General features: G+C 50.4%; 1 protein-coding gene across 6 annotated transcripts in view; it reads left to right on the top strand.

Moving 5' to 3' along the window:
* Disp1 (dispatched RND transporter family member 1) overlaps nt 1-23,478 on the top strand; it is a 151,619-nt gene extending 128,141 nt beyond the window's left edge. For 5 of the 6 annotated variants that reach the window (XM_004867425.4, XM_087209848.1, XM_021246470.2 and 2 more), the window contains exons 3-8: nt 6,176-6,205; nt 11,185-11,308; nt 12,047-12,174; nt 12,518-12,615; nt 14,839-14,936; nt 19,844-23,478. In XM_004867425.4, the coding sequence (XP_004867482.2) occupies nt 6,176-6,205; nt 11,185-11,308; nt 12,047-12,174; nt 12,518-12,615; nt 14,839-14,936; nt 19,844-23,455 (4,090 nt within the window). In that variant the 3' untranslated portion in view covers nt 23,456-23,478. Of the gene's footprint in view, nt 1-6,175; nt 6,206-11,184; nt 11,309-12,046; nt 12,175-12,368; nt 12,616-14,838; nt 14,937-19,843 lie in introns of those variants that run through there. The other variant, XM_021246472.2, reaches the window with a different exon arrangement.
* Nucleotides 23,479-24,169: the final 691 nt, after the last annotated feature.

Raw genomic sequence — 24,169 nt, 5'->3', positions numbered from 1 at the left:
AGGTCACCGCAGCGGCTCACAGCGTGCCTCAGTGTGCGCTTCCCTCTGCCGGGCTGTGGCCACGAAGGCACAGTGCCTGGCGCCCGGACTGGGGACTTCTCCTGGACTTGCCTCTGATCTGGACGCGTATCCCTTGGCTCAGGGGAGGGTTGGATGGGACGACTGCGGGTTTCTCACAGTTCTGACGTCTCTGACTGAACCCAGGGCCTTGCATGCACTGGCGAGTGCTCTGTGCCCAGCTGCACCCGGCCCTCCTCAGTTTTCATTTCTCTTCAGCCGCCAGCAGGTACCATTTGGACCTTGTAGAGTAAGGAATACAAACCACAGTGCGCGCAAAGGAAGGGGCCTCGCAGTTTATCTCTTCTGCGCTGCTGCTTAAGTGACTCTCCCGCGTCCTTTCCAGAGGAGAAAGAGGGGGAGTGTGCAGCGGTTACAGCACCCTGCATCCGCTCCGCTTCTCTCACGCATCAGGCTGACTCCCTCAGGGTCGCTGAGCTGAGGAGTGTGGGGCCAGGGCCACCTCACTCTCATTATTCTCCCCAGGCATTTCTTCATACGCAAAGCTTTTACTGGACCTACGCTCAATTTCTCTTTAACATTGTGAAGTGTTTGGTGATCACCAGGCAGCCTGAACGTCTTTCCTCCCGCCTCCTGGCTCCCTTTGAACCACAGGCAGGACTGCTCAGTTGTTTCTAGACTCGGTGACCCATGCGTGGGAGCTGACATCACCTAATTCCGGAAACGCATTGCACACACCGTGCGGTTGTCATGAGCCAGATCACTTGACACAGGCCACAGGCATTTAGCTCTGGTGCCTGAAAAAGGGTTGGAGGCCATGCTTAGTTAGTCTCAGGGCATCTGTTTCATCTTCACCAGAGAGCCCAAGAGTGCCAGTGACGACTCGTGGAAACAGTCACCATGAAGAATGGCTTTGTTTTTGTTGGAAATGTTTTAAAGAACGCTCATGGAAGTGTGATTCTTTATTTTTGGATACTCCCTTCTAAGATGCCCGCAGTGAGCTGAAGCCATCACTCTCCACTGTCCTCTTACACCGGAAGGGGCTCAGCCCGTGTGGCTGCTGCGGCTGAGATGGGCTCCTTGAAGCACTTTCGTGCTTACGTGTAGTTTTACCACTGTAAAGCTCAAGGTGCATTTCCTTCCTAGCACTTTCGTTGTTCAGAAGTATACAAAGCCAGTTTTCCACAGGTTTGATTTCCTCGATGTTAGGAAAGCTGGTTGGGATTTATCAAGCTGACCCTGTCCCTCTATGAGTTGTAATGTTGATTCTGCAGCTGTCTGGAAAGCATGCTCCAGACTGATGGGAAGTCTTCATGTTGCATTATTCTCATTTCCTTCACCGTGCAATCTCCCTTTCTTGTCCCAACAATTCTTACGAGAGAGGGAAAAAATGAGGGCAGGAAACACACACGGGCCACTTGTAGTTTTTCCTTTTCCCAGTTCTTTGTTGACTTTTGTCTTCCTATAGTGCTTTCTCTCCATTGCCCTTTTTTGAGTGCCCCTTGTCTCCTCTGTGCCGCACAGTCTGGGTCCTTCTGCTCTTTTCCTGCCTCCCATCTGAGACATGGCCTCTTCGCAGCTGTCACCCAGCTCTCCAGGCAGGCGCTCACTGCTGTCAGCTTCTAGGTGGGAAGGGCCAGCACCTACTAATCATGAGCACTTGAGTTTCTAAATGCTTCATGCTTTTTAAAAGCAGAGTTGAGCTTAGTCCTAAAATAACATCAGTCACCCACCAGCAAACAGAAATGCCCAGTTACATGGGAGAGAACTAGCAACAGGGCAGCTAGTTGCAGCTGGGGAGCTGTGCCCGGCCCCAACCAGCCTGCACCATGGTCGGGAGCGAGCTCTGGAAGATGCAGATGCCGCCTTGGCCTGGCCTGCAGGAAGGGCTCTCTCGAAGGTGCCTGCTGCTCGTCTGGTTTGCGTGGTTGTTGGGGCCACCTTGCAGGAGCTCTGGTTAGATAGGGAGAGGAACAGGCGTGAAGGGCCTTGCACGTGGAGGGAGACCGCTTGTCTGCGAGAAGCTCTCAAGGATGCTTCTGGAGAGAGACACAGAGGCAGAATTAAAGCAGGCAACACCGCAAACCACAGTGGCTTCCTATGTCACCTGCAGCATGGCCGCGAGTGTCTGCCATCTGCTCATCGTGTCCATTAGCACAGAAACTTCAGAGGGCTCAAGTGTTTCCCAGAAGGCATCCTTGGAGTAACCTCAGTTTCTCTTTTGCAGCTCAGGTTGACAGCCTTTAATTTTGTCAAAAATGTAATAGAAAATGAATTCTGTGCTCAGGCAGAAAGAACACGATGCCAGCAGTCATTCTGTCTCTAGAGAGTGAGCAGGGCAGAGCCACGGAGTTCGCAGCTTTGGAGTCTGGTGAACAGGAGGAAGGAGAATGTTCCTGTTTCTTACAGCCCACAAGAGACACAGCAGATTCATTCTTTACAAATACCTAGTCAGATATAGTCCAGGATTGTGGCTTTGGGGGCCATTTTAGGTCTAAAGATGGCAAAATCTACTAACTTCTCATGGAAATCCAGTAGGTACTTTTGAGGCTGTATAACTGGAAAACGGGGAGTGAAACCTGTATATGTACAGGCGATTGGCTCTTTTGTTCCAGGCCTCACGTTCCTCTCTGTACAGGTAACTCTTCCCTTTAGCTCACTAACAGCTTCACCCTTGGATTCAGATAGCAGAGTCACCATGTGGTTGTGGTAATGGTTATACAACTCTATGAAAGTACCAGGAGCCATTTAAGTGGATGGATGGATCATATGGTGTGTGAATTGTGTCTCAATAATACTGTCTTCTTAATCACTGTGGAAGCCAGGCCTCATGACACACAACCTATACTTCCCGCTCTCAGGAGGCTGAGGCAGGACGACCATGAGTTTGAGGCAGACTGGCTACATAGAGAGTTAAAGGCCAGCTTGGACTTCACAGCAAGACCCTGTCTCAAAAAAAAAATCAATGCGTAATTAATATGAGAATACAGGTTTTTGGGGTTTCTTGGTGGATTTATCCAAAACAGCAAATGTGTTTCATGGTGTGCTCAGGAGTGAAGATGTTTATGGTGTGGGCAGTGTGTGAAGCACCTCCAGCACCCCAGCATCCTGCTGCCAGTGGGCTCTGTCCCCCGGGGTGGGGACCTGCACCTTTGGCTTCCATGCCGTGTGCCCACGCCTGTGTGTGCTGCCCTCTGCCTCTGACTGAAACAGTCCAGTATCTAGCCGCCCATGGGTGCTTGGAGAAAGCTGTTTGATGAAGAAAGTTGCAGCCTTAGGAAAATTTGAAAAAGGTAAATCGCCACCAAGAAATTCCCATTGAATTAGGGGGACGAGCACTGTATAAAAGATGTGGGGAGCTGGGAATGCAGGGACCTTGCTCCAGGGCATGGCCGAGCTCCAGCAGCCTCAGAGCCCAGAGCACACACAGGTGTGGCTTATGGAAGAAGAGCTCGAGGCTGAGCAGTTATGGTTCCACACCCAAGGAAGGTGGACAGCACTTTTTACAAAGGGCATTCTCACTTCGTTAACCTTTCTGATTACCCATCCTGTAGCACTGGATATTCATAGCACTAACAAAAATTGAAAAGTTTAGTAAAATACGAACGACATTAGGTTTGACAGGAGTGGGCTGAAGTTACAAAGTGTGTATGTGTGTGTGTGACAGAGAGATAGAATAAAACTAAATTTACCTTTGTTGATGCCTGTTAATCCAACAAACACTGATTTGACATTTACAAAGAATCATGCATTATGTTAAATTATGGGACTATGAACACAGTTAAGGTGTGGTCCCCCTTTGTGTGTTTAAGGTCTTTTTGTTTTAGAAATGAGCAGTCTTTACATACCCTGTAAATGCAGTGCACTTTGAAGCTCTGTAGGGACTCTGAGTCCCCTCCGTGTTACTAAAGCAGAGTCCTTTGCCCTCTTCTGACCAGACTCAGTCTGTTCCATGCCCCCCAGAAGGAAGCTGCCTCCTTCCTGTGTGAGACCTGACTACTTCGCACCGTGCCTGTGGTTGCCCCTCCCTCAGCCTTACAGACTCGCTCCCCTGGACAGCGAGCGGCATGTGGTACCAGGAGGCACGCCCACCTGTTCTGCTGCCAGGCCAGGCTGCATTCAGTGTGGGGCAGGGCTGAGCTACACAGCACTGCTCAGACATGCTTCTTGCCTCTCGGCTCTCACTTGATTGTCTCCTGGATTCGTGCTTTTAATGTGCTCACACCCCACCCCAAGGACCAGTAAATGAAGGATGAAGTGTAGGGCCGCCCACCCTCATGTGAGCAGCAAGTACCCAAAGCGCCTGGCAGAATGTGCTCAGTGAAGCCTGTCTCACTCGTGATATACTGGGAGGTTGATACAGTTTTTAAGAATGAATAACGTGTTAGTTACTTTGTCACTGCTGAGACAAATACCCAACACTCACAAGTGTAAGGAGGAAACGTATTTTGGCTCGCAGTTTGTAAGGTTTCAGTCCACAGTTCCCTGGCTCCAGGGCAGGGCAGCATGTCCAAGGCGCAGGCAGGACCCTGCTGCTGATGGGAATGGAGGGTGGGGAAGCAAGGAGGACAGGGAGGCAGCCCCTTCCTGGCCACGCCCCAGGACCGCCTCCCCACCGCATGCTCAGCCCGGAACTCGCCAGTGGACAGATCCATCCCAGAGCATCGCACCCCTGCTGCAGTCCCCTCCTGAGAGGCCCCCGTGAGTGCGTGAGCTTTGTGGGCCGTGGGGTATAAACCGTAAGAGACAAACAGTATGTAGCTTAGTGAGAAATGTCAATGGAGAAGGAAAATGAGAAAGAGACCTGAAGGTCTTCAAGAAATTCCAACATGAAGCCAGCTGTCGGAAGAGTAGCCTGAAAATTGGAGGACAGAGGTTTGCTTTTTGTTTTGTTTCCTCTAAGTGTGGTACAGCCTGGATAAAGACTTCAGGTTAGGAGAGCATGGATAGCTAGAGAATCTGTGATACATATATCTCTGTTCTCTTAGTACAGTGCTTCCTGAGCCTTCCCATCTCATAACCCCTTGTACTTTCAAAAATTATTGAAAGCCTCCAAGGAGCTCTTGTTTTTCATGGGTAGCTCGTATGTACCATATTAGAATTGAAACTGAGCAACTGTATTTAACTCATTAAAAGATAATAACCCAATCATGTTTAATATAAATAACACCTTTGTGAAGAATAATCACATTTTTGAAAAACGTTTGGTGAGGTCATTTCACATAGAGGGAGGACAGCAGAATGGTCAGGCTGTGCACAGCACACGGCATCCCATTACAGAGCCAGGCAGGAGCCTCGCAGTGCGCAAGGGCTGAGGGTCTCTGGGGGCTGCAGACCACCCTGAGAGAGCGCCGGTGTGGGTGCAGTGAGGGTGAGCAGTGGATTTGTTTCCTCACCAGACATTCAATGAGGTTTACCCCATGCCCCTAAATAGGAAACTGATCAGTGAGGAATACAGGGTGTGGGGCTTGTGACTGAGCTTGGAGTCTCCTTAGCAAGCTTGCCCTGTGTATCTTAGTGGCAGGGCAGGGAGGGAGGATGAGAGAGTAACAACACACCATGGTGACAGCGCCACTCAAGTGCAAGTCTGAACTTGTTAAATATGTCTTGAAGCCAGAAATTAGGAAACCGAAGCTTCAACCCAGGCGTGGTGGTGCAGTGTAGTCCTAGCCCTCGAAGCCTGAGCCAGGAGGACCGCTGTGGGTTCAAGGCCAGTCTGGACTACACAGCCAGATCTTGTCTCAAAGAAAGAAAGGAAAAAAGAAAGAAAGAAATTGAAGGTTTGAAGAGCGACTGGTCTCTAACAGAAAGAATAGACATTTCTAATACCAGAAAGTATTGCTGTCCTTTTAAATTAAAAAACAAAGCAGTGTTGGGGGCCCTGATAACCGAGAAGGCAGGATGGGAGGTGTCGGGAGAGGACAGCCCCAGGTCCGGAGAGATCGAGGCTCACCCAGGAGGGCCCCAGGCATGGTGTGTCATGTGTGGCCAACCTGAGGCCCTGTGTGTTTGGTGTGTCACTTGTAGATGTCCCACGTAGTCTTCAGAGGAAAATCCAGAGGAGTACAGAGAAATAAATGTCCAATCTGCACATGAAACTTCTGCAAATGATGTTATGCTTAGTATCTGATCATTTCTCCTTTGCTTATTTTTCCAGACCACCTAGACCTTTCAAGTTGCCGAAAAGGTAAGGCTATTTGGGTCATCTTAGTCCAGAATAACCTCACCCGCATGTTTGGGGCCTTCTGGTTTCTCACCCACAGTATACTACTCGTTCCACCTTCCTCATTCATATTTTTATGAAGGAAAAAATTCCTGACAGGAGGAATCTCCAGAACTGGTGTCCTAAGGTAGATGTTTAGCTTTGGCTTTCTGTTTGTGTCTGATCCTCTGCATTTGTCTCATGGTTTGCGTTCATTCCCGTGTTGGGTCGGCTTTTCACTGTTCCCTGAGGGGAGAGAGAGTTCTGCCAAGTGGACTCCCGTACACAGCAGTTTCTTTGGAAGGACTCGTCTGTCCTTCTGAACACTGTGTAGCCCTACTTCGAGGGAGGTATGGGAATGTTTGAAGTTTATCTTTTCATAGAGGAAACTTTAAGTAATAAAATTTTCTAAAAAAGAAAGCATTGTCTCATCAGATGTGGTTATGCCACTGTTTGGGGTTCCAGATGAAGTGTCACTACACTTAAAGTCTGAGTGAGCTTTGAAATTCAGTTGCCAAAGAAGCTCAGATGCTAGAACTCGAAAGCTGGCCTCAAGAGAGTTCTCTCTGAGAGCAAAATTGCTAAGTTTCTTCTTCCACTTAAACCCTTCTTCCATTAAAAATAATACTTAGTTTTTAATTGCAGTGAACTACAATCTGTAAATTGCCTCTTAAGCATTTCCAAGTGTGCAGTCCTGTGGCATCACATCAGAGATCCGTAGTGGTCGTCACGATGCTGGTCGACCCGACCTCATCTCATGAAACAGAAACTCTGTACCCCTTTAAGCAGTAACTGTCTGTTTCCACATCCCACAGCCCTGGCGACCACCATTCTACCTTCATTTGGCTACTCTCGGCCCCTCCTATGCGTGGAATTACACAGTTTTGGCCTTTTGTGACTGGTTTATTTCACTTAGCTTAATGTCTTTAAGGTTTGCCATGTTATACCATGTGTTCGAATTTCCTTCTTCCACTGTACTGTATGTACCACATTTTATTTATTCAAATTTTCCTCCTAGTTTTATCAAAAAAATGGAAAAAGATAAAGGGAAGATGCAAGAAAATATATAATATTAAGAAAAAGAATTTCAGTTCTCTAGAAATAAAGGCTTTCTTGGTAGACAAAATTTTGCATTTTGAAAGATTTTTTATTTTTTTCCCTTTGTTTCTAGATTGGTATTTTTAAGAATCCCTAATTTCTTCGTTTTGGTATATATGCATATAAGTACGAGTTTTTCAAAAAAAAGTCTTTCTTGATTCCCTTTTTCACCTTAGCCAGAAGTAATCTGTTATTCACAAAACATCTTATCTCTGCCTGTAGGGACACCTCTCTCTTGACCTGTTGTGTAGATAGTTTCATGGCTGTCTGATTTTACTGTGAGTTCCTTGTTGGCAGGGTCTGTGTCTGCCATTTTGTATTCCTATAATGCCTTGCAACCTTGTTACTTCACGCTAATTGCTGAATGAATATGAGTTCTGAATGAATGAAAGAGTTCCGAATCCTATTTTCTGGTGTGTGAAATTTCTTGAGCTTCAGTCATTCTTCCTGTTAAATTCATCATGCCACAGGAAACATGATTAATAACATTTTGAAATGCCCCTACCCTTCAGGGACAAAAGGAATAAGGAAGAATATCTGAGAGAAACACAAGGAATAAAGTGAAGGTGAAGGGGGTTTTAGGAAGGAAAGGAAAACTAAAACAGCTAAGTAGAGCTAAGTAGAAGGTGGGAACCAAGACTGCTTAGTGGACTGTCAGTGCAGAGGACTTGGGGAACAAGGGCAGGCTACCAGGGTTAGGGTTGGGGGTGGCCAGGAAAAGGGTCTCGGCTTCAGGTTCAAGCATGCACACTGTGTGCTTGGTTCTGCTCAGAGGGAAGAGGAGGGAGAAGAGAGTGCTTTCAGAAACAGCAGAGTAAGAGGGCAAGTGTGTAAGCTAAGAAGAAAATACTGTGGGGTGCTACTGTAATAGAAACAGCCATTTGTAACAGGCCCCTTTACTGCCGCCCGACCATACGCTGGCCCTGGGAGACACTTAGTTGGTTTGCTTGGACAGTTGTTTCCAACCTATTTCCAGAGTAAACCTGGTAAGAAGCTGGCTGAGAATCTGAGTGTATCTGAGGGACCTCCCGTGGGACCCCACACAGCGGCTGTGACAGCAGGGCCCACATGCAACAGGTTGTCCCTGGCTCAGATGCACAGCACCCCTGCAAGCACGGGGCACTGTGATTTCCTATACTTCTCTCATTTTTATTAGTGTTTCACTTTGCTTTTCCAACCGTTGTCTGGCTCTCAGGGTGACCTGCAGCACCTCAGCTGTGCTGTGACTCCGTATAGGCAGCAGGAGGGCCGGCTTGTGGTTCCTGAGAGAAGCCCGTGTGTGGGGACTCTGCTTGGGCTGGCACCCCACCCACCTTGCATCAGACCTCAGCCCTCATGGGCGTGGGCAGCTGGCGAACCAGCAGAGGGGCCCAGGCCACCACCCATGTGAGTCACATGGAGTTGGCAGAGCTGGGGCAGAGCAGCACTGTAAAATCAAAACCAAATGTTTCCAAGGGGGAGAAGCGATTATTGAAAAGGTTTTTAAGGGTGCTGTGCCTGTGTGTGATTTCCAGGAGCACATAACAAAAAGTCATTCTATTGGTAAATCAAGCCAGAGCATAAAAACTAAGTAATTCGGGGCCCAGTGCCCTCTGTTGATAACAGGTTTGTAGGTAAAAATGGATAATTCTGGTTCATTTGAAAGAAAATGGGTCCATTTTAAGGATGCATAATGAATAATTGTATAAGCCCAGAGCCATTGTCATTTCACAGGGCTGATATTTTAAGGTCTAAAATGTGAAGAATCTGAAAATCTGAAGCCATGAACAGAAAGTCTCCAGCATGCTATTAAGACAAAGGACTTCATTGCTTCAAAACCAGCTGCTTTCATCTTAGTTTGCACTAGATAGAGGAGGAGATAAAGTGAAGCTATGCTCTAGGAGCATGAAAGCTTCTGGCACTCCATGTTTACACTGGAAAAGCTTCAGGCAGCCTGGTGTGATTTATGTGTTTTCATTACAGTGGTTCATTCTGTTAGTGTGATTCTGTTGTATCAGCACAGTTTTCCCTTAAGGGTGTGTGTGTGTGTGTGTGTGTGTGTGTGTGTATGTGTGTTACTGGGGCTTGAACCCAGGGCCTTCCCATTGAGCTCCATCCCCCAGCCCTTTTTATTTTCTATCTTGAGACAAGATCGCACTTAAGTTGCTAAATTGCTGGGCTGGGTATAAATTTGGGAATCTCCTGCCTCAGCCTCCCAGACTGCTGGGATTACAGGTGTGCACCACCACACCCAGCTTCCTTAACCAGTTTAGATCCAGAATTTGCAGTCAAGTGAATAAAGTTCAACTCGGAGTTCTATGGATGTGATTCACATGGAAATGAACTGTGAATTTGGGGGAGCAGATATGTGTTTCAGGGTCACTTACTCCTGTCTGTGGGTCCTGGTCAGCATGCACAGAGGAAGAGCTGTTCTCAGTGCGGTCCTCCCCGCTGGGCCTCAACCTCCTCCTGGAAGTGGTCACAGCCCCAGACGGGCTCAGCACAGGCTGGGGAGCTGCAGTGCTCTGGGGAGTGCAGGCTGTGTTGCTTATTTGTTTCTTTGTACAAGAACAGCAGTGAAAACTGTCTGTGCAGGTCTCAGTTTGATTCTGTCATATTCAATTCCCTTATTAGAATCTTAATTTGAAGTAAATATGCCCACTAAACCAGACCCACAAAGAGAACAGAGCATAAACAAACCAGCAGTCTATCCCTAGAGACAGAGTAGCTTTTTCACACATTTAGAGCCACCAGCTTTATTGACAACTTCATGATTTTACAGCAATGATACACAAATCTATGAGTAAGAAGCCTATTTGAAATGAGCCAGAAATGGCCCTCACAGCAGCCGAAGGAGCCAGCACCACTGAGAGTTTGAGAGCAGTGGTCCACAAGTTAAATGTTCTGGGTTTGGGAAGGGCACTAAGAGATGGGGGCATAAAAAGAATGTGTTCTACACATGCACCAACTCCCCAAAAGGAGTGTGATCATTATGTACTGCAAACATGCTAATAAAAATAAACATGAAAAAGACAACAATAAAAATTCAAGGAGCCAAATGCATTTTGAAGTTTAGTCCGCTTCCGTGGGCACTGTGTTCCCGTGGAGACCTGAACATGTGCAAACAGTGAGGCGTGGCCAGGGCATGGTGGTGCTGGACAGGGTGGGGGGCATCTGGCAGGAGGGACCACTGGCAGGCCTGGTGATGAGAGCAGCTCCTGAGGCCAGGGAGAGGCTGCCCCTGACCAAAGTGTCCAGGAGACAGGTGGTCGGTACTCAGGAGTCATTTCATTGGAGGCATTTGCAGAGCACTTCCAGTGAGCACCTGATGCCATGCTAACCAGAGTAGACAGCATCCCTGCCTCGAGGTGCTCACAGTCCCGTGGGTGTGTTCAGGTAGTTTCAGCTGTGGGCCTATTATGGGAAGTGTTTGGTTTGGTTATTTTTCTGATTTATACTACATGAACCTGCTTATAGACTGATTTCTTTTAAAGAACTGATAGAGTAGGGTGTGGAGGAAGAGAATCCTGACAGAAACAAAAGTCATGGAAGAGACTTCAAGAAGGACCAGTCCTCGTTACCTGGTTTTCTTTTCCTTTATGAAGTGTGGCTTTTTGATTTCTTTCCTGGGCATAGATATAGATACAAACCTAACAGGCCATGTTCAGACCTTCTGACTCTCCGTAGCCTGTGTGTATGATCTCTGCTGCTTTATCACAAAAAAAGCAAAGAAAATGGTCTTGTAGTTTTACAACACTTAAGTGTGCCTGTGTGTGCCCATGTGTGCCTGTGTTCAGAAGGAACACCTGTACCAGGTCTAACTTGTGAGGACTTCACAAATCCACGGGCCCTGCCAACCTAAGCGGTGTCTACCCTGTACTTCGCAGCTATGCGGCCCTGCTCGCTGACTGGCCGGTGGTGGTCCTGGGACTATGCACCCTGCTCATCGCGGTCTGTGCACTCGTGGGTGTGTTGGTGCTGGAGCTGCCAGACTTCTCAGATCCGCTGCTGGTAAGGAGGCCTGAGCCCACAGAGCGATCTGTTCTCTAGCTGAAGCCACCACCTTGAATTAAGTATTTTAATGCAGGTGGCATTCTCTTGTTTAATGTCCCATTTCTTTTGAAACCACCTCCAGCCTTGGGTAAGTATATGACTCTTTTTGAAATATGAGGGCATGTGTAATCTGTACTCTCAGCTTCCTAGAAGGTCAGGGGACCTTCAAAACTCACCCTCAAAACTCTAGATGTTGTTTTGCCTCTCTGTCCCCATGTTTAAGCTAAAAAGCAGTATACTACAGTCTGCATGCCGTATAAAAATATTTTCATAAACCCTCTAAGATTGAATGCAATTTTTCTCCCAGAAGAATTTCAGTATTGAAGGAATTTCAGTATTCCTTGCTAAGAGCGGGTCTGTCTTTGAGTAAATCTCCCCTGGGGCAGAAGAATGAGAAAAATGTGGCCAAGTGTATCACTAGCCCCTTTGTGAGACACCACGACAGTGCGTGCATTCATGAGGTAAAAGAAAGTGCTTCCCAGATGGGCAGGCATCAGAGGACAAATAACTACTAAGTGTTCTTCCTCTTTCCTGAGGCCCATACCTCACTGAGTTGTCACAGTGACAGGTGACCCTCAGGATGTCACCCGCCACTGCCTCTCCTTGCTGTCCCACTGCCTCTCCTTGCTGTCGCTGTCACTGTGCACTTGGCCTGGGATGAAGAGCTCTAATGGGAACCTGTCGCATTTTGCCTAGGGTTTTGAGCCAAGAGGGACGACGATAGGCCAGAGACTGGTGACGTGGAACAACATGGTCAAAAACACCGGGTACAAAGCCACGCTGGCAAATTACCCTTTTAAGTATGCAGATGAGCAGGCCAAGAGGTAATCGTCCTGCATTTTTATGTAACCTACATAAATATTGCTTAATGAAGTCTTCTTTAAATAGCACCTGAGAACAAAGGCTGAGTATAAAAGATGATACTCAAAGTCATTTGCCACAGAGCTGTTCAATTTGTTGTTGTCTTAAGGTGGTGTTGCAGAAGGATGAAGCGGTGATGTTTCTCTTCTTCTTCCAGAGTGAGAAAATGAATGTGGGTTGCTTATGTTAATCCCCCAGTTTACTGTCAATTGCTGAGTAGGATGTGGCTTTGAGGATGCAGTTACCACACACTTGTCACCTTGAAACAGCCAGAGCCTCACCGAAGGTCACGTTGTTCCATTTCAGCCATCGGGACGATCGGTGGTCAGATGATCATTATGAAAGAGAAAAAAGAGAGGTGGACTGGAACTTCCACAAAGACAGCTTTTTCTGCGACGTCCCGAGTGAGTAGCGTCTGGGAAGGACCTGCAGCCGGTGCCCTGGGGCCAGTGCGGGGGGGTCACAGCCCAGCTCCTAGCCTCCGGCCTGACTTCTCTCTGGTTGGTCAGCCACCGGTCAGAATTTATCTGTGATAAAAATAAGGAAAAGATGATTGAGTTAGATTTAATTTTAAGGAAAATAAAAATAAAACTCGACCCTGCCCAAACTTTTAAGTCCTATTTCAAATTCTTTATTTTATGTATTTCTAGATCAAATGATAGTACATGTTTTTGGATTGAAACCTAAAATAATCTATTATCAAAAAACGTTTTAAAGTTTTGATTCATTGAAAAACATGTACCAAGAGCCATTCCCGTGCCTGCTGCAGCACTGAGCGACAGAAACACAGAGAAGAACAAGGCAAAGTCCGGAGCCCAAGCGTGCGGCTTGGGCTGCAGGTGGTGCTGTGGAAATGAGGGAGCTGCGGCTCAGGTTGCAGATCTTTAAATGCTGGCCACTGACTCCCTGAAGGCCTGGTGGGAGAGGAGCCCAGCTGACAGGAAGACAGGATTAGCCACAGCGATTAGCAAGCAGGACTTGCAGCTCCTCAAGAGTCTTAAGTGGATGTTAATGCGGGAGCCTTTTGGCTGTTGCTGAAGAACTTTAAGTATGCTTTCTTCCCTATTAGAACCCTGGAGGACCCGAATGGATCTTTACTGTTTCTAGATCTTGCCAAGTCTCGGGATCTTATTTTGAACCCTGTTTCACTGTGTAGTTATAGAGAAAAAGTAGATGAGACGGGATCTTATACAGACTTCGGAAAGCAATCTGAGCTTCCTTTTCTGTCTCTTGTCTTAAAACAAATTAGAAAAATTGAACCATGAATAGTTTTACGTTCTGGCTGCTTTATTTCTGTCAGTTACAGAATACGTTTGCTTCACCAACATCTGCTGGTCGCTATCTTAACCAGGAAGAACATTAGCAAATTGATGAAACAGAGTCTTGTTTGTATTTCTGTAGTCAGCACCACATACTGGTCTCATAGGTAATAGGTTCTTCTGTGACTAAAGCATTATGAGTTCTCTGTGAATGAGTTGTTTGTTTCTACCAGGCTGATTTTGCTCCCTGACTCAATCTACCTAAGATGAAGTTGGGAGTTTACTAAAGAAAATTTCATGACCATAAATAAAACCTTTTGTAATAAAATTTTGTCTATAAATTTACCAATTAGTGCTTTGGGCTGGGGATTTAGCTCAGTGGTTTCGCCACCTGCCTCGTAAGCGGAAGGTCCTGAGTTCAATCCCTGGTACCAAAAAAAAAAATTTAGTGACAATTAGTGCATTTTAGATAACAAAATTAATTTACTTTGTTTCACTTGCTAAATATTAAATTTTTTAATGACCAAAACAGAAGCAGGCTTATTAAGCACCTGTTTTTCATCATGCCACTTAATTCTCAGAGCTGCCTGAGACAGATGTTGCTGTCGCCATTTCACAGAGGAAGAGGCAGCTCAGAGAAGTTATTAGCTGCATGCAGTCAGCAGAGTGACAGGGCCTGGCCACAGCCACTGCAGACACCAAGCCCTTCCCAGGGCACTGCCCCAGCCTGGGTGTCAGAGTATTGTTTTCCAACTCTGCTGTAGGGGGGCTGGAGATGCACTCAGAACATGCCTCGCACCTGTGATCCTGGCCCGTGTTCTCTGCTTGGCCGAACTCTGACTTTCTGCTTTCACGTGGGTCACTGTGCTCTTCCCTCTGGCAGCTGCCAGACTGCACGCCCTTACCTTCTGTTCCTGAGACTCCCCAGGCAGTGGTGGCAGACCTGTGGCACACGTGCCGCAGTGGGCTGTTTGTATCACTGAAAGCTCTAAAAGGTTTGCCATCACCGCCCTAGAGAGTCATTCTTTGATTTTACACAACATTATGGGGATGTGTTGTGAAATTAAGAGGGAAGCATTCCGCTAACTTCCTGCTGAAAGTTGTTACGCATCTTTCTTCCTCAGTAAAATCTGATCGGAGATAGATTGTGCTTTCCATGCTACAGCTCGAAGTCGCACTGAGGAGCAAAAGCTTTGTGCTAAGGTGATATATGGCACTTTTGTGAGAAGTTTCTGTGGGAATTTATGAAAGAAAAGCATTCCCTGATGCTGATGAATGCTATGTAGTTCCCACTTTGAATTGTTTTTGAGTTCTGCATCTTATGAGGAATGAATAACTGATAACACTTTTTTTCTTTTTTATCACCAGGTGAACGATATTCCAGAATAGTGTTTACCTCTGCGGGAGGGGAGACACTGTGGAATTTACCTGCAATTAAATCCATGTGCAGTGTAGATAACACCAGGGTATGTAAAACAAACCTGAACTCTAGCACAAGTAAGGTGCTGTTCTCCGCCCTTCTTTCCTAGCTGGCCTGGTGTCTGCCGAGGTGAGTCCTGGAAGACAGGCCGCCACCCGGGACTGCCAGAAGGCCAGACCAGGCCCAGAGCGCCCAGTGTTTCCTGTCTAAACCGTGCAGTCTTCCTTCACACTCCTGTTCTCCCCCATCACCGTCTTCACAGTGCATTTCTGTTTAGGTTAATAGTTAAACTGTTTTTTTTTCTGTCATGCTTTCTCCCTTTTCTGATCCACATTCATTGTTCTCTACTCTTGCCCCAAGGCAGTTGTGGACATCTTAATTATGCAGTTAGCTACCTCCCCTCACAGTTCTGAGTCATTTGAGACTGACCTCAAAGGAGAGGAAATGGAGCACCAAGGGTGATGGAAGCCAGTGTCTGCAGAAGTGGCCCTGCTGCTGTAGAAGATAGGAAGCCGGAAGTCAGCACTGTCAGTCTTCTTCAGGGCCAGACAGATGCCAGCACCAGAAGATTTGAAGCCAGCCCCAGGTCTGAGGAGTGCTGGCTTCTCCACATAGCAGCTGCCATCCGGCATCACTGTCCAGCCAGAAAAGGGACTTGCTGTGCTCAGTCAGCTCCAGGATGTGCCGCCCCACTAAGAGCCAGCCTGACAATATGATGCCACCTCGCCCTGCGCCAGGCTTTCTTAACGGCATGGATGGTAGTGGGACTCCTGTGTTCACCAGCAGCGGTCTCCTCAGGCTGACAGGAGTCCCTCCAGGAACCAGGCTGCCTGCCGTGTTGCCAGTTAGTTGGTCCCTGGCCTCCTGCTTTACCCTGTTCTTTATCTGTTGGCACATTTGGAAAATGACTTCCCAACAAGGAGTTGTCACTTCTGGGTCACTGCCACCTTTTCTCTGTTAAACTCCAAGCAGGCCGAAGCCACAAATGATCCATAAACAAAACGGTTTCTTAATCAGTGGCCAGTTTTCTTTTTACCATATTTTCTTCTCTTCTGTGGCAACAGGCCCTTGTTTGGAGGCTGTGGATGTCTCTCCTGGTCGTGCGTTACACTTCTCATTACTCTGAAGTAGCCACTGTGTAGCCACACTTAGTATTTGTGAGACTGTGCCGGGATGGTGGGGTGAGCAGAGTGTACGGTGCCTGTCCACAGAGGGGTGGCCGAGCCCTCAGAGTGACACCCTCTGGTGACCTGACCCCACGGCCCGCACAGAGCACCTGGCTGACATCTGTGGCTTTTGCTCCTTGGTGCGCTCTGAAACAATTAAGTTCGTTTAATTAATTAATAGCTGCCATGTGTCCAGGGCTGACCAGGAGTGCCCAGAAGTGCTCTTAGCCCTTTAAGGAGTTATTTCATGACCATCTTAGAGCTAGAAGCTGCTATTTACTCATTTTGTGGATGAGGAAAGTCCCCACCAATGCTAAGTCAGGTCCAAGATTTGAAGCCAGCCAGGGCGAACTCAAGAGCCCGGCCTGACACACTGTGCTTTGTGCGCTTTCATGAGGTGCATACCTCCTGCGTGCTGTGTTTTGTTTGGTTTTACTATACACGCCATCGCCCATGCTGGTCAGCGTGGCCCGGAATAAGTACCCGTGGATTCCATGAGCACATGCTGGAGTCTGAGCGGAGTCAGAGACTCAGAACCTAAGGAGCAGCACTGTGCCATGATTGCCTCTGTCATTGGAGACAGCGGGTCAGTTGTCTGTCCACCCGCCTGTGTGTGCGTCAGACGACAACCTTCAGCATGCTGTGGTAGCCAGCAGACAACGTGGTGACGGCTCAGATGGGCCTGGAGACCAGAGAGCGAGGACGGGGCCCGCCCTGCAGCCCCCCTGCCCTGTCTGCAGCACAGGGGCTCACACTTATCCCCAGGGAAAAGCAGCTTCCCATCCCTGAAGCCCACTTCCTCCAGCCAGGAAAGGGGCACCAGCAGGGGGCGCCCAACTGTCTCCATTAATGGAGGAGGCCTGAGTACAGGCTCTGAACAGCATGCTCCTCAGAGACCGCTACCGAATCTCATCCAACTGCAGGTGGCCTGGTAGCAGGAAAACGTTTCAGCTCTGAGCGAGGAAAGCCGAAGGATCTAAGCGTGGCTCTCTGGGGGCTTGGAGTGGGGCACTTGTATACTGCAGCCCAGGGGCGGTGAACCTTTTAGAGCTTTCAATGATACAAACAGCCTGCTGCAGCATGCGTGCCGTGGGTTCGCCACCCCTGGTTTAGACTGTCCAAAGGAGCAGACAGACTGTGCTGGTCTGGGTGTTTACCAGGCTCCCAAGGAGGAGTGGCCAACAGGAGCTCATCTTTCTGTCCTCAGCAAGAACAAGACAAGCATAGTCTGCAGTTCCCAGGCTGGACTTGGACTCACTATGTAGCTTGGGCTGGCCTCAAACTCTCAGCGATCCTCCTGCCTCAGCTTCCTGGGATCATAGGCATGTGCTGCCATGCCCAGCAACACTGCATTTCGTGTGGGATTTTCTTGCCACCTTTCGAGCGTGTGAGGGCAAGGGCCACTATGTTTTGTTCATCTCAAGGAGGTCCTCAGTGAGCATTTCTCTTCTGAGTGGATGGGCAGATGAGAAATATCCTTTCTCCCTGAAAGTGAAGGCAGCTCCTTGCAGTCCGATCCTTTACAGTCAGGATGCTCGGGTCTGGCTCAGGGCAGTCAGAGGATCCCAGTCACGGTGGCTTCTGTCCTTATTTCTCAACCGGCAGAGTCCTCAAAAGCCGTTTCTGAAAGGCTGTACCTCGGCAGCCCACTTTTGAGTCTTACGCTAGCTCCCCAGTGGCTAACTAGCGTTTATTGGTGACAGCAGCCATCAGAGTAGTAGCGGGTCAGTATAGAATACCCGGCCTTTCAATCTTTGGTCCAGTGTGTACACTGTGAGCACTGTTTTGGGAAGGGTTAGCAGGAGAGCACTCCATGCATTCCCACTTCACCTGACTCCAGCAGCCATGGAGAGGCGCCTCCCACCGAGCCAGTGGCCACAGTTCATTCTCTTTCATCTGGGAACTGGGACCCGAGGGCCACGGCACCGCTCTCTCGGGTCACAGGCTGCCCTGGGGCCTGCACACTTCACCTGGGAGCAACTGGTTACTGCCACGGAGCCCAGAAGATGCCAGTCCGGGCCCTGGATCCATATGTGAATGGTTTTCACAGGCTTCAATATGGATTACCCTGTTTTATGAATTATTTTTGATTTAAGAAATGAGCTTAGAGGGCCAGGAATTTAGCTCAGTGGTTTTGCCACCTTCTGTGCAAGCGCAAGGACCCGAGTTTGATCCCTGGTACCAAAAAAAAGGGGGGTGCCCGGGATTTAGCTCAGTGGTTCCACTGCCTGCCTCAAGCAAGTGCAAGGACCCGAGTTCAATGCCTGGAACCAAAAACCTGAAAAAAAGAAATGAGCTTAGAGAGGAAGTCTGTGGAAGTAAAGGTTATTTTTTACATTTGAACAGTAACCCTTTGACTTGTTTTTCTTTATTCTCGTAGAGTCTCTTTAAAAAACAACAAACAAATGGCCTTTTGTTATGGAGATTTTCTGCAAGAATAAACTGTCTTGAAACCCCGAGTGCAGGTTGCCTCTTCAGCACCACACTCCCAGACGCGCGTCCTTGTCCCCTGACCGAGTTAGACCCAGCAGTGTGTTGCGGGCGGGATTAGAGGCTGCAGGTAGCTTGGCTCTTAGATGGAGCTGAGTCGCAGAGTCACTCTGTGCCACCTTCTCCACTTTGCAAAGGCCTCACAACCCAGGTTGGCACAGCCTGGCTCAGCAGGGCAGAGGGTGTGCTCAGTCCTCCTTGAACTTCGGAGCTTCTTCCTGGAACAGCCCTGGTCAGCAGAGAGGAGGGACAGCCTGGGGCTGGGCGTCTGCTGCTGTGCCACTAAGAGGCTCTGGCAGGTGTGGGGAAGGGGCAGTGCTGTACCACCTTCCGGGAAGAAAGGATGGGGTAACCTGAACACCTTTTTAAGAATTTAAAGAAATACTTAATTCCTACTTATTATTGGTATACATTATTTAAGATCAGATAAAAAATGTAGATTTAGAAACCTTTTCCCTTTCTATCCACATTTCAGGGAAAAAAGTCTAAATCCTTTGTGCATCTTGACATCCGTGTTTTGGATATTTCTAGGATCAATTTTTGATTCACTGGGCAGTTTCTGTCTTAGTTTCTTTGAGCTGTTATAATTGGCAATTTATAAACAGCGAATTTATGTCAGAGTTCGGCGGTGGCAGGTCTGAGATCAAGGGGCCGCTCCCCCTAGATGGGGCCTCCTGTGTGTGCTTACATGGTGCAGGGCCAGGTGGTGCCCTGCGCCTCACTCAGAAGGGTGTTCGTCACCCCCGAGGCCCGGGCCCGTGCTGACCTCCCCTTGGGTTAGGGTTGAAGCTAGGAGTCTCGGGAACATAAGCGAGAGCCCACAGCCGTTTTCTGGGAATAGCACCTTTGCCTCCAGCTACCGAAGCAATGAACCCAGGCCACAAAAAAGTTCATGCTGATAACACATTGTAAGCCACTAATCTGTTTCAAATATGAATGGGGACAATTGCTGCTTAATCCTGAACACGCACAGGCTTTACCGCCTCTCCACCTGCTGCTTTTTACAAGGCCTTGACAAAGCTTCTCCACTACGCAGGTGTGAGCTTTACCCTCCAAACCTGCACCGGCTGCTCTTGCTTTGCGCTTGTATTTCAGTCCACACACTAGTTTATAGTTGAGAATAAAGTAACCTAGAGCCCTGTATGCAGTGGGAGGTGGTTTTGGGGACATCTCACCTGTGTGCAAACTGACCCCTGGTTTGAGAGGTCGGTCACTGAGCTCCTAACCTTCCCACGAGGCACCAGACACCTCCCCTGCCCCACGCCTTCTAAACACAGGTCCTGCCCTGTCTCTGCAGATCAGGGCTCACCCCCAGTTCAGCGACCTCTGCCAGAGGACCACAGCCGCCTCCTGCTGCCCCAGCTGGACCCTGGGCAACTACATCGCCATTCTGAACAACAGGTCCTCCTGTCAGAGCATCGTCGAGCGAGATGTGTCTCACACCCTGAAGCTGTTGCGCACCTGTGCCAAACACTACCAGAACGGCACCCTGGGGCCGGACTGCTGGGATGCGACAGCCCGGAGGAAGGACCAGCTCAAGTGCAGCAGCGTGCCGCGCAAGTGCACCAAGTACAATGCCGTGTACCAGATCCTCCACTACCTGGTGGACAAGGACTTTCTGGCCCCGAGGACAGCTGAGCATGCCACGCCGGGGCTAAAGTACAGCATGCTCTTCTCGCCCACGGAGAAGGGGAAGAGCATGATGAGCATTTACCTGGACAACTTCGAGGGCTGGAACTCCTCCGATGGCGTGACAGCTGTCACCGGGATTGAGTTTGGCATCAAGCACAGCCTGTTTCAGGACTACCTTCTGATGGATACTGTGTATCCGGCCATAGCCATGGTCATCGTCCTGCTGGTCATGTGTGTCTACACCAAGTCCATGTTTATCACGCTGATGACAATGTTTGCCATCATCAGTTCCCTGATTGTCTCCTACTTCCTCTACCGTGTTGTGTTTAACTTCGAGTTTTTCCCTTTCATGAACCTCACCGCTCTCATCATTCTGGTTGGCATTGGGGCTGATGACGCGTTTGTGCTGTGTGACGTGTGGACCTACACCAAGTGTGACAAGCCACACGCCAAGACCTCAGAGACAGTGAGCACCACCCTGCAGCACGCCGCCCTCTCCATGTTTGTCACCAGCTTTACCACAGCCGCCGCCTTCTACGCCAACTACGTCAGCAACATCACGGCCATCAGGTGCTTCGGGGTGTACGCGGGCACTGCCATCCTGGTGAACTACATCCTCATGGTCACGTGGCTCCCAGCCGTAGTTGTGCTGCACGAACGCTACCTGCTCAACATCTTCAGCTGCTTCCGGAAGCCCCAGCAGCCACTGTATGAGGACAAGAGCTGCTGGACTGTGGCCCGCCAGAAGTGCCACCGCCTACTCTTTGCTGTTTCCGAGGTCTCTCGGATTTTCTTCGAGAAAGTGCTGCCATGCATCGTCATTAAGTTCCGCTACCTGTGGCTCTTGTGGTTCCTCGTGCTGACAGTGGGCGGAGCCTACATCGTGTGCGTGAACCCCAAGATGAAGCTGCCCTCACTGGAGCTGTCCGAGTTCCAGGTGTTCCGTGCATCCCACCCATTTGAGCGCTACGACGCTGAGTACAAGAAGCTGTTCATGTTTGAGCGCGTGCACCATGGCGAGGAGCTGCACATGCCCATCACTGTGGTCTGGGGCGTGTCCCCCGAGGACAACGGCAACCCGCTCAACCCCAAGAGCAAGGGCAAGCTGATGCTGGACAGCAGCTTCAACATCGCCAGCCCCGCGTCCCAGGCCTGGATTCTGCACTTCTGCCAGAAGCTGAGGAACCAGACGTTCTTCTACCAGACCGACGAGCAGGACTTCACCAGCTGCTTCATCGAGACCTTCAAGCAGTGGATGGAGAACCAGGACTGCGACGAGCCTGCCCTGTACCCGTGCTGCAGCCACTGGAGCTTCCCCTACAAGCAGGAGGTCTTCGAGCTGTGCATCAAGAGGGCCATCATGGAGCTGGAGAGGAGCACAGGCTACCACCTGGACAGCAGGACGCCGGGGCCGCGCTTCGACGTCAACGACACCATCCGGGCCGTGGTGCTGGAGTTCCAGAGCGCCCACCTCTTCACGCTGGCCTACGAGAAGATGCACCAGTTCTATAGTGAGGTGGACACATGGATCTCCCGGGAGCTGCGCTCTGCGCCCGAGGGCCTCAGCAACGGCTGGTTTGTGAGCAACCTCGAGTTCTACGACCTGCAGGACAGCCTCTCGGATGGCACCCTCATCGCCATGGGGCTGTCAGTGGCAGTGGCCTTCAGCGTGATGCTGCTGACCACGTGGAATGTCGTCATCAGCCTGTACGCCATCCTCTCTATTGCCGGCACCATCTTCGTCACCGTGGGGTCCCTGGTCCTGCTGGGCTGGGAGCTGAACGTTCTGGAATCCGTCACCATCTCAGTGGCCGTGGGGCTGTCCGTGGACTTTGCCGTCCACTACGGGGTTGCCTACCGCCTGGCCCCGGACCCCGACCGCGAGGGCAAGGTGATCTTCTCTCTGAGCCGCATGGGCTCGGCCATCGCCGTGGCTGCCCTGACCACCTTTGTGGCTGGGGCCATGATGATGCCGTCCACCGTGCTGGCCTACACGCAGCTGGGCACCTTCATGATGCTCGTCATGTGCGTCAGTTGGGCCTTCGCCACCTTCTTCTTCCAGTGCATGTGCCGGTGCCTCGGGCCGCAGGGCTCCTGTGGGCAGATCCCGCTGCCAAGGAAGCTCCAGTGCGGCGCCTTTGCCCACGCCTTTTCCTCAGGTCCTGGTGACAAAGGGCAGAGCAAAGCCTGTCCCTCGGATGCACATCACGTAGATCCCCAGGGCCAGAAGTCGGAACCAGAGCATGAGTTTTATGAGCTGGAACCGCTGGCATCCCGAGGCTGTACAGCCTCAGAGAGGACCACGCATGAGGAAAGCTGCCTCTGCGTCGACCTCCTTGGCAGCCCAGCCGGGGGCACGGGGGTGCCTGGGCACGCAGCACACACTGGGGAGCGCAGCCGGAGCTCCAGGGGTGACTCCAGCGCTGCCCTGCTCCCGCTCTGTCCTGAGCCACACCCTGCACGCCCCTTCTCCCTGAATCAGAGATGCCGCTGCCTGCTCACCTACAGACTCCTGATGTGCAGCCCACACTCCTGCCGGCAGGAAGGTGACTCTGTGTGTGGCCACTGCGCCCCTGCCACAGGTGGCTTCGTCCAGATCCAGAACGGGGTGGCGCCTCTGCAGGCAGCACATCCAGCCCCTGAGGGCTTCGTGCACCACCTCCCACACCCACACTTGCAGCCTTGTCCCTGCCTGCAGGGCTGGGGGAAGCCACCTGGAATCCAGAGCCCCCTGCCTCAGAACTGTCACCTCCAACAGACGCCGCCTGTGCAGGCCCCAGAGCCCCGGGGCAAGACTGGCGAGCATGGTGCACCGGGCTCCAACGCACGGCTTCCTGGGGCGGCAGAGTCGTCGCCGCTGGCCTGCAGGGTTGCTGCCTCTTCACGGCCCCCACACTGCAATCCTGAGCATGGTCGGAGGGGACTCCACAGAGACAGGGACACCGGACATGGGGAGGGGGCCGCCAGAAGCAAAGGCTCTGGTCTGCAGCATCGCAAGGACAGGCCTGAGAGGAGAGTGGAGCCGGGCTTGTCACAGGCTGGTGCAGTTTCGAACTCAGAACATTTCAGTCACAGCGAACCAAAGCTTCTGTTTAACCATTTTCTGGGGGAGGCTGGTCATGGGCCCGGCTGGGGCAGCCTGCAGAGCTGCAACAGCACTGTGAGCGGGAGGTGCAGCTCTGCGGGCTGCCTGCTCCCAGACCTCGATGCCAGCGTGCCTGCTGCTGTGGTGCACTCAGAACTGGCTGAGGAGAGCTTGTTAATAAAGGCACCCTAATAAATACGGCCTTCAACTCAGAACGGTGCCCGCCTGTGCTTCTCAATGGGCGCAGGCTCCTGGCCCAAAGCATGGGGCCGGAGTGCTTCCCCTCGGTGCAGCCAGGGTGTTTTCCTGTTCCATTCGAGCAGTGAGCACTTAGCAGTCGAAGAAGCGCCGCGCAGCTGGTGGACAGGTGCTGAGCCCTTCAGCTTTACATTCACACACTGTCTCTCCCTCTCCCGTGGCAGGGAACCAGAGACCTCACACTTCAGCCCCTGGAGCTTCCACTACACATATTTTCTTGACACCTTTATTGTGGTCTGGTTGTAACCAAGATGCCAGGTTCCCTGCAGCTGAGCACTAACAGGGCCCCTTCACCTGGGCTCCAAGAGCCAAACCCCATCCACACTGAGATTTACAGGGCTCTGGTGAGGTGGAAGCCTAAGGATTGACTGCCACGCACCTTCAGGGTAGCTCCCATTTCAGCAAACCGTGAAGCCAGGGACACTTACACCCAAGCTGGTGTCCTCCCCGTTTCCAAACCATACAGTCCTAACCCCGGAGTCAGGGCACAGGGGAGAGATGAGATCGCCCAAAATAGCACCGCACTTCAAAGGGTGGACTGTGGAGTCCTGGGCCCTGAGGCATCTGGATAAGGGATCCTGGGTGCACTTCCGCACCTGCCCCTCCAGGCTGTGTGGGGAGGCCTCTCCCCTGCCGTGCTCACCAGGG

This window comes from Heterocephalus glaber, unplaced genomic scaffold (assembly GCF_053883595.1).
Source record: "Heterocephalus glaber isolate CG9 unplaced genomic scaffold, H.glaber_assembly_v1.0 deba00001067, whole genome shotgun sequence".
In the NCBI taxonomy this organism is placed as follows: Eukaryota; Metazoa; Chordata; class Mammalia; order Rodentia; family Bathyergidae; genus Heterocephalus; species Heterocephalus glaber.
The sequence above is the reverse complement of the archived record's forward strand: the minus strand, read 5'-3'. Positions and strand labels throughout refer to the sequence as shown.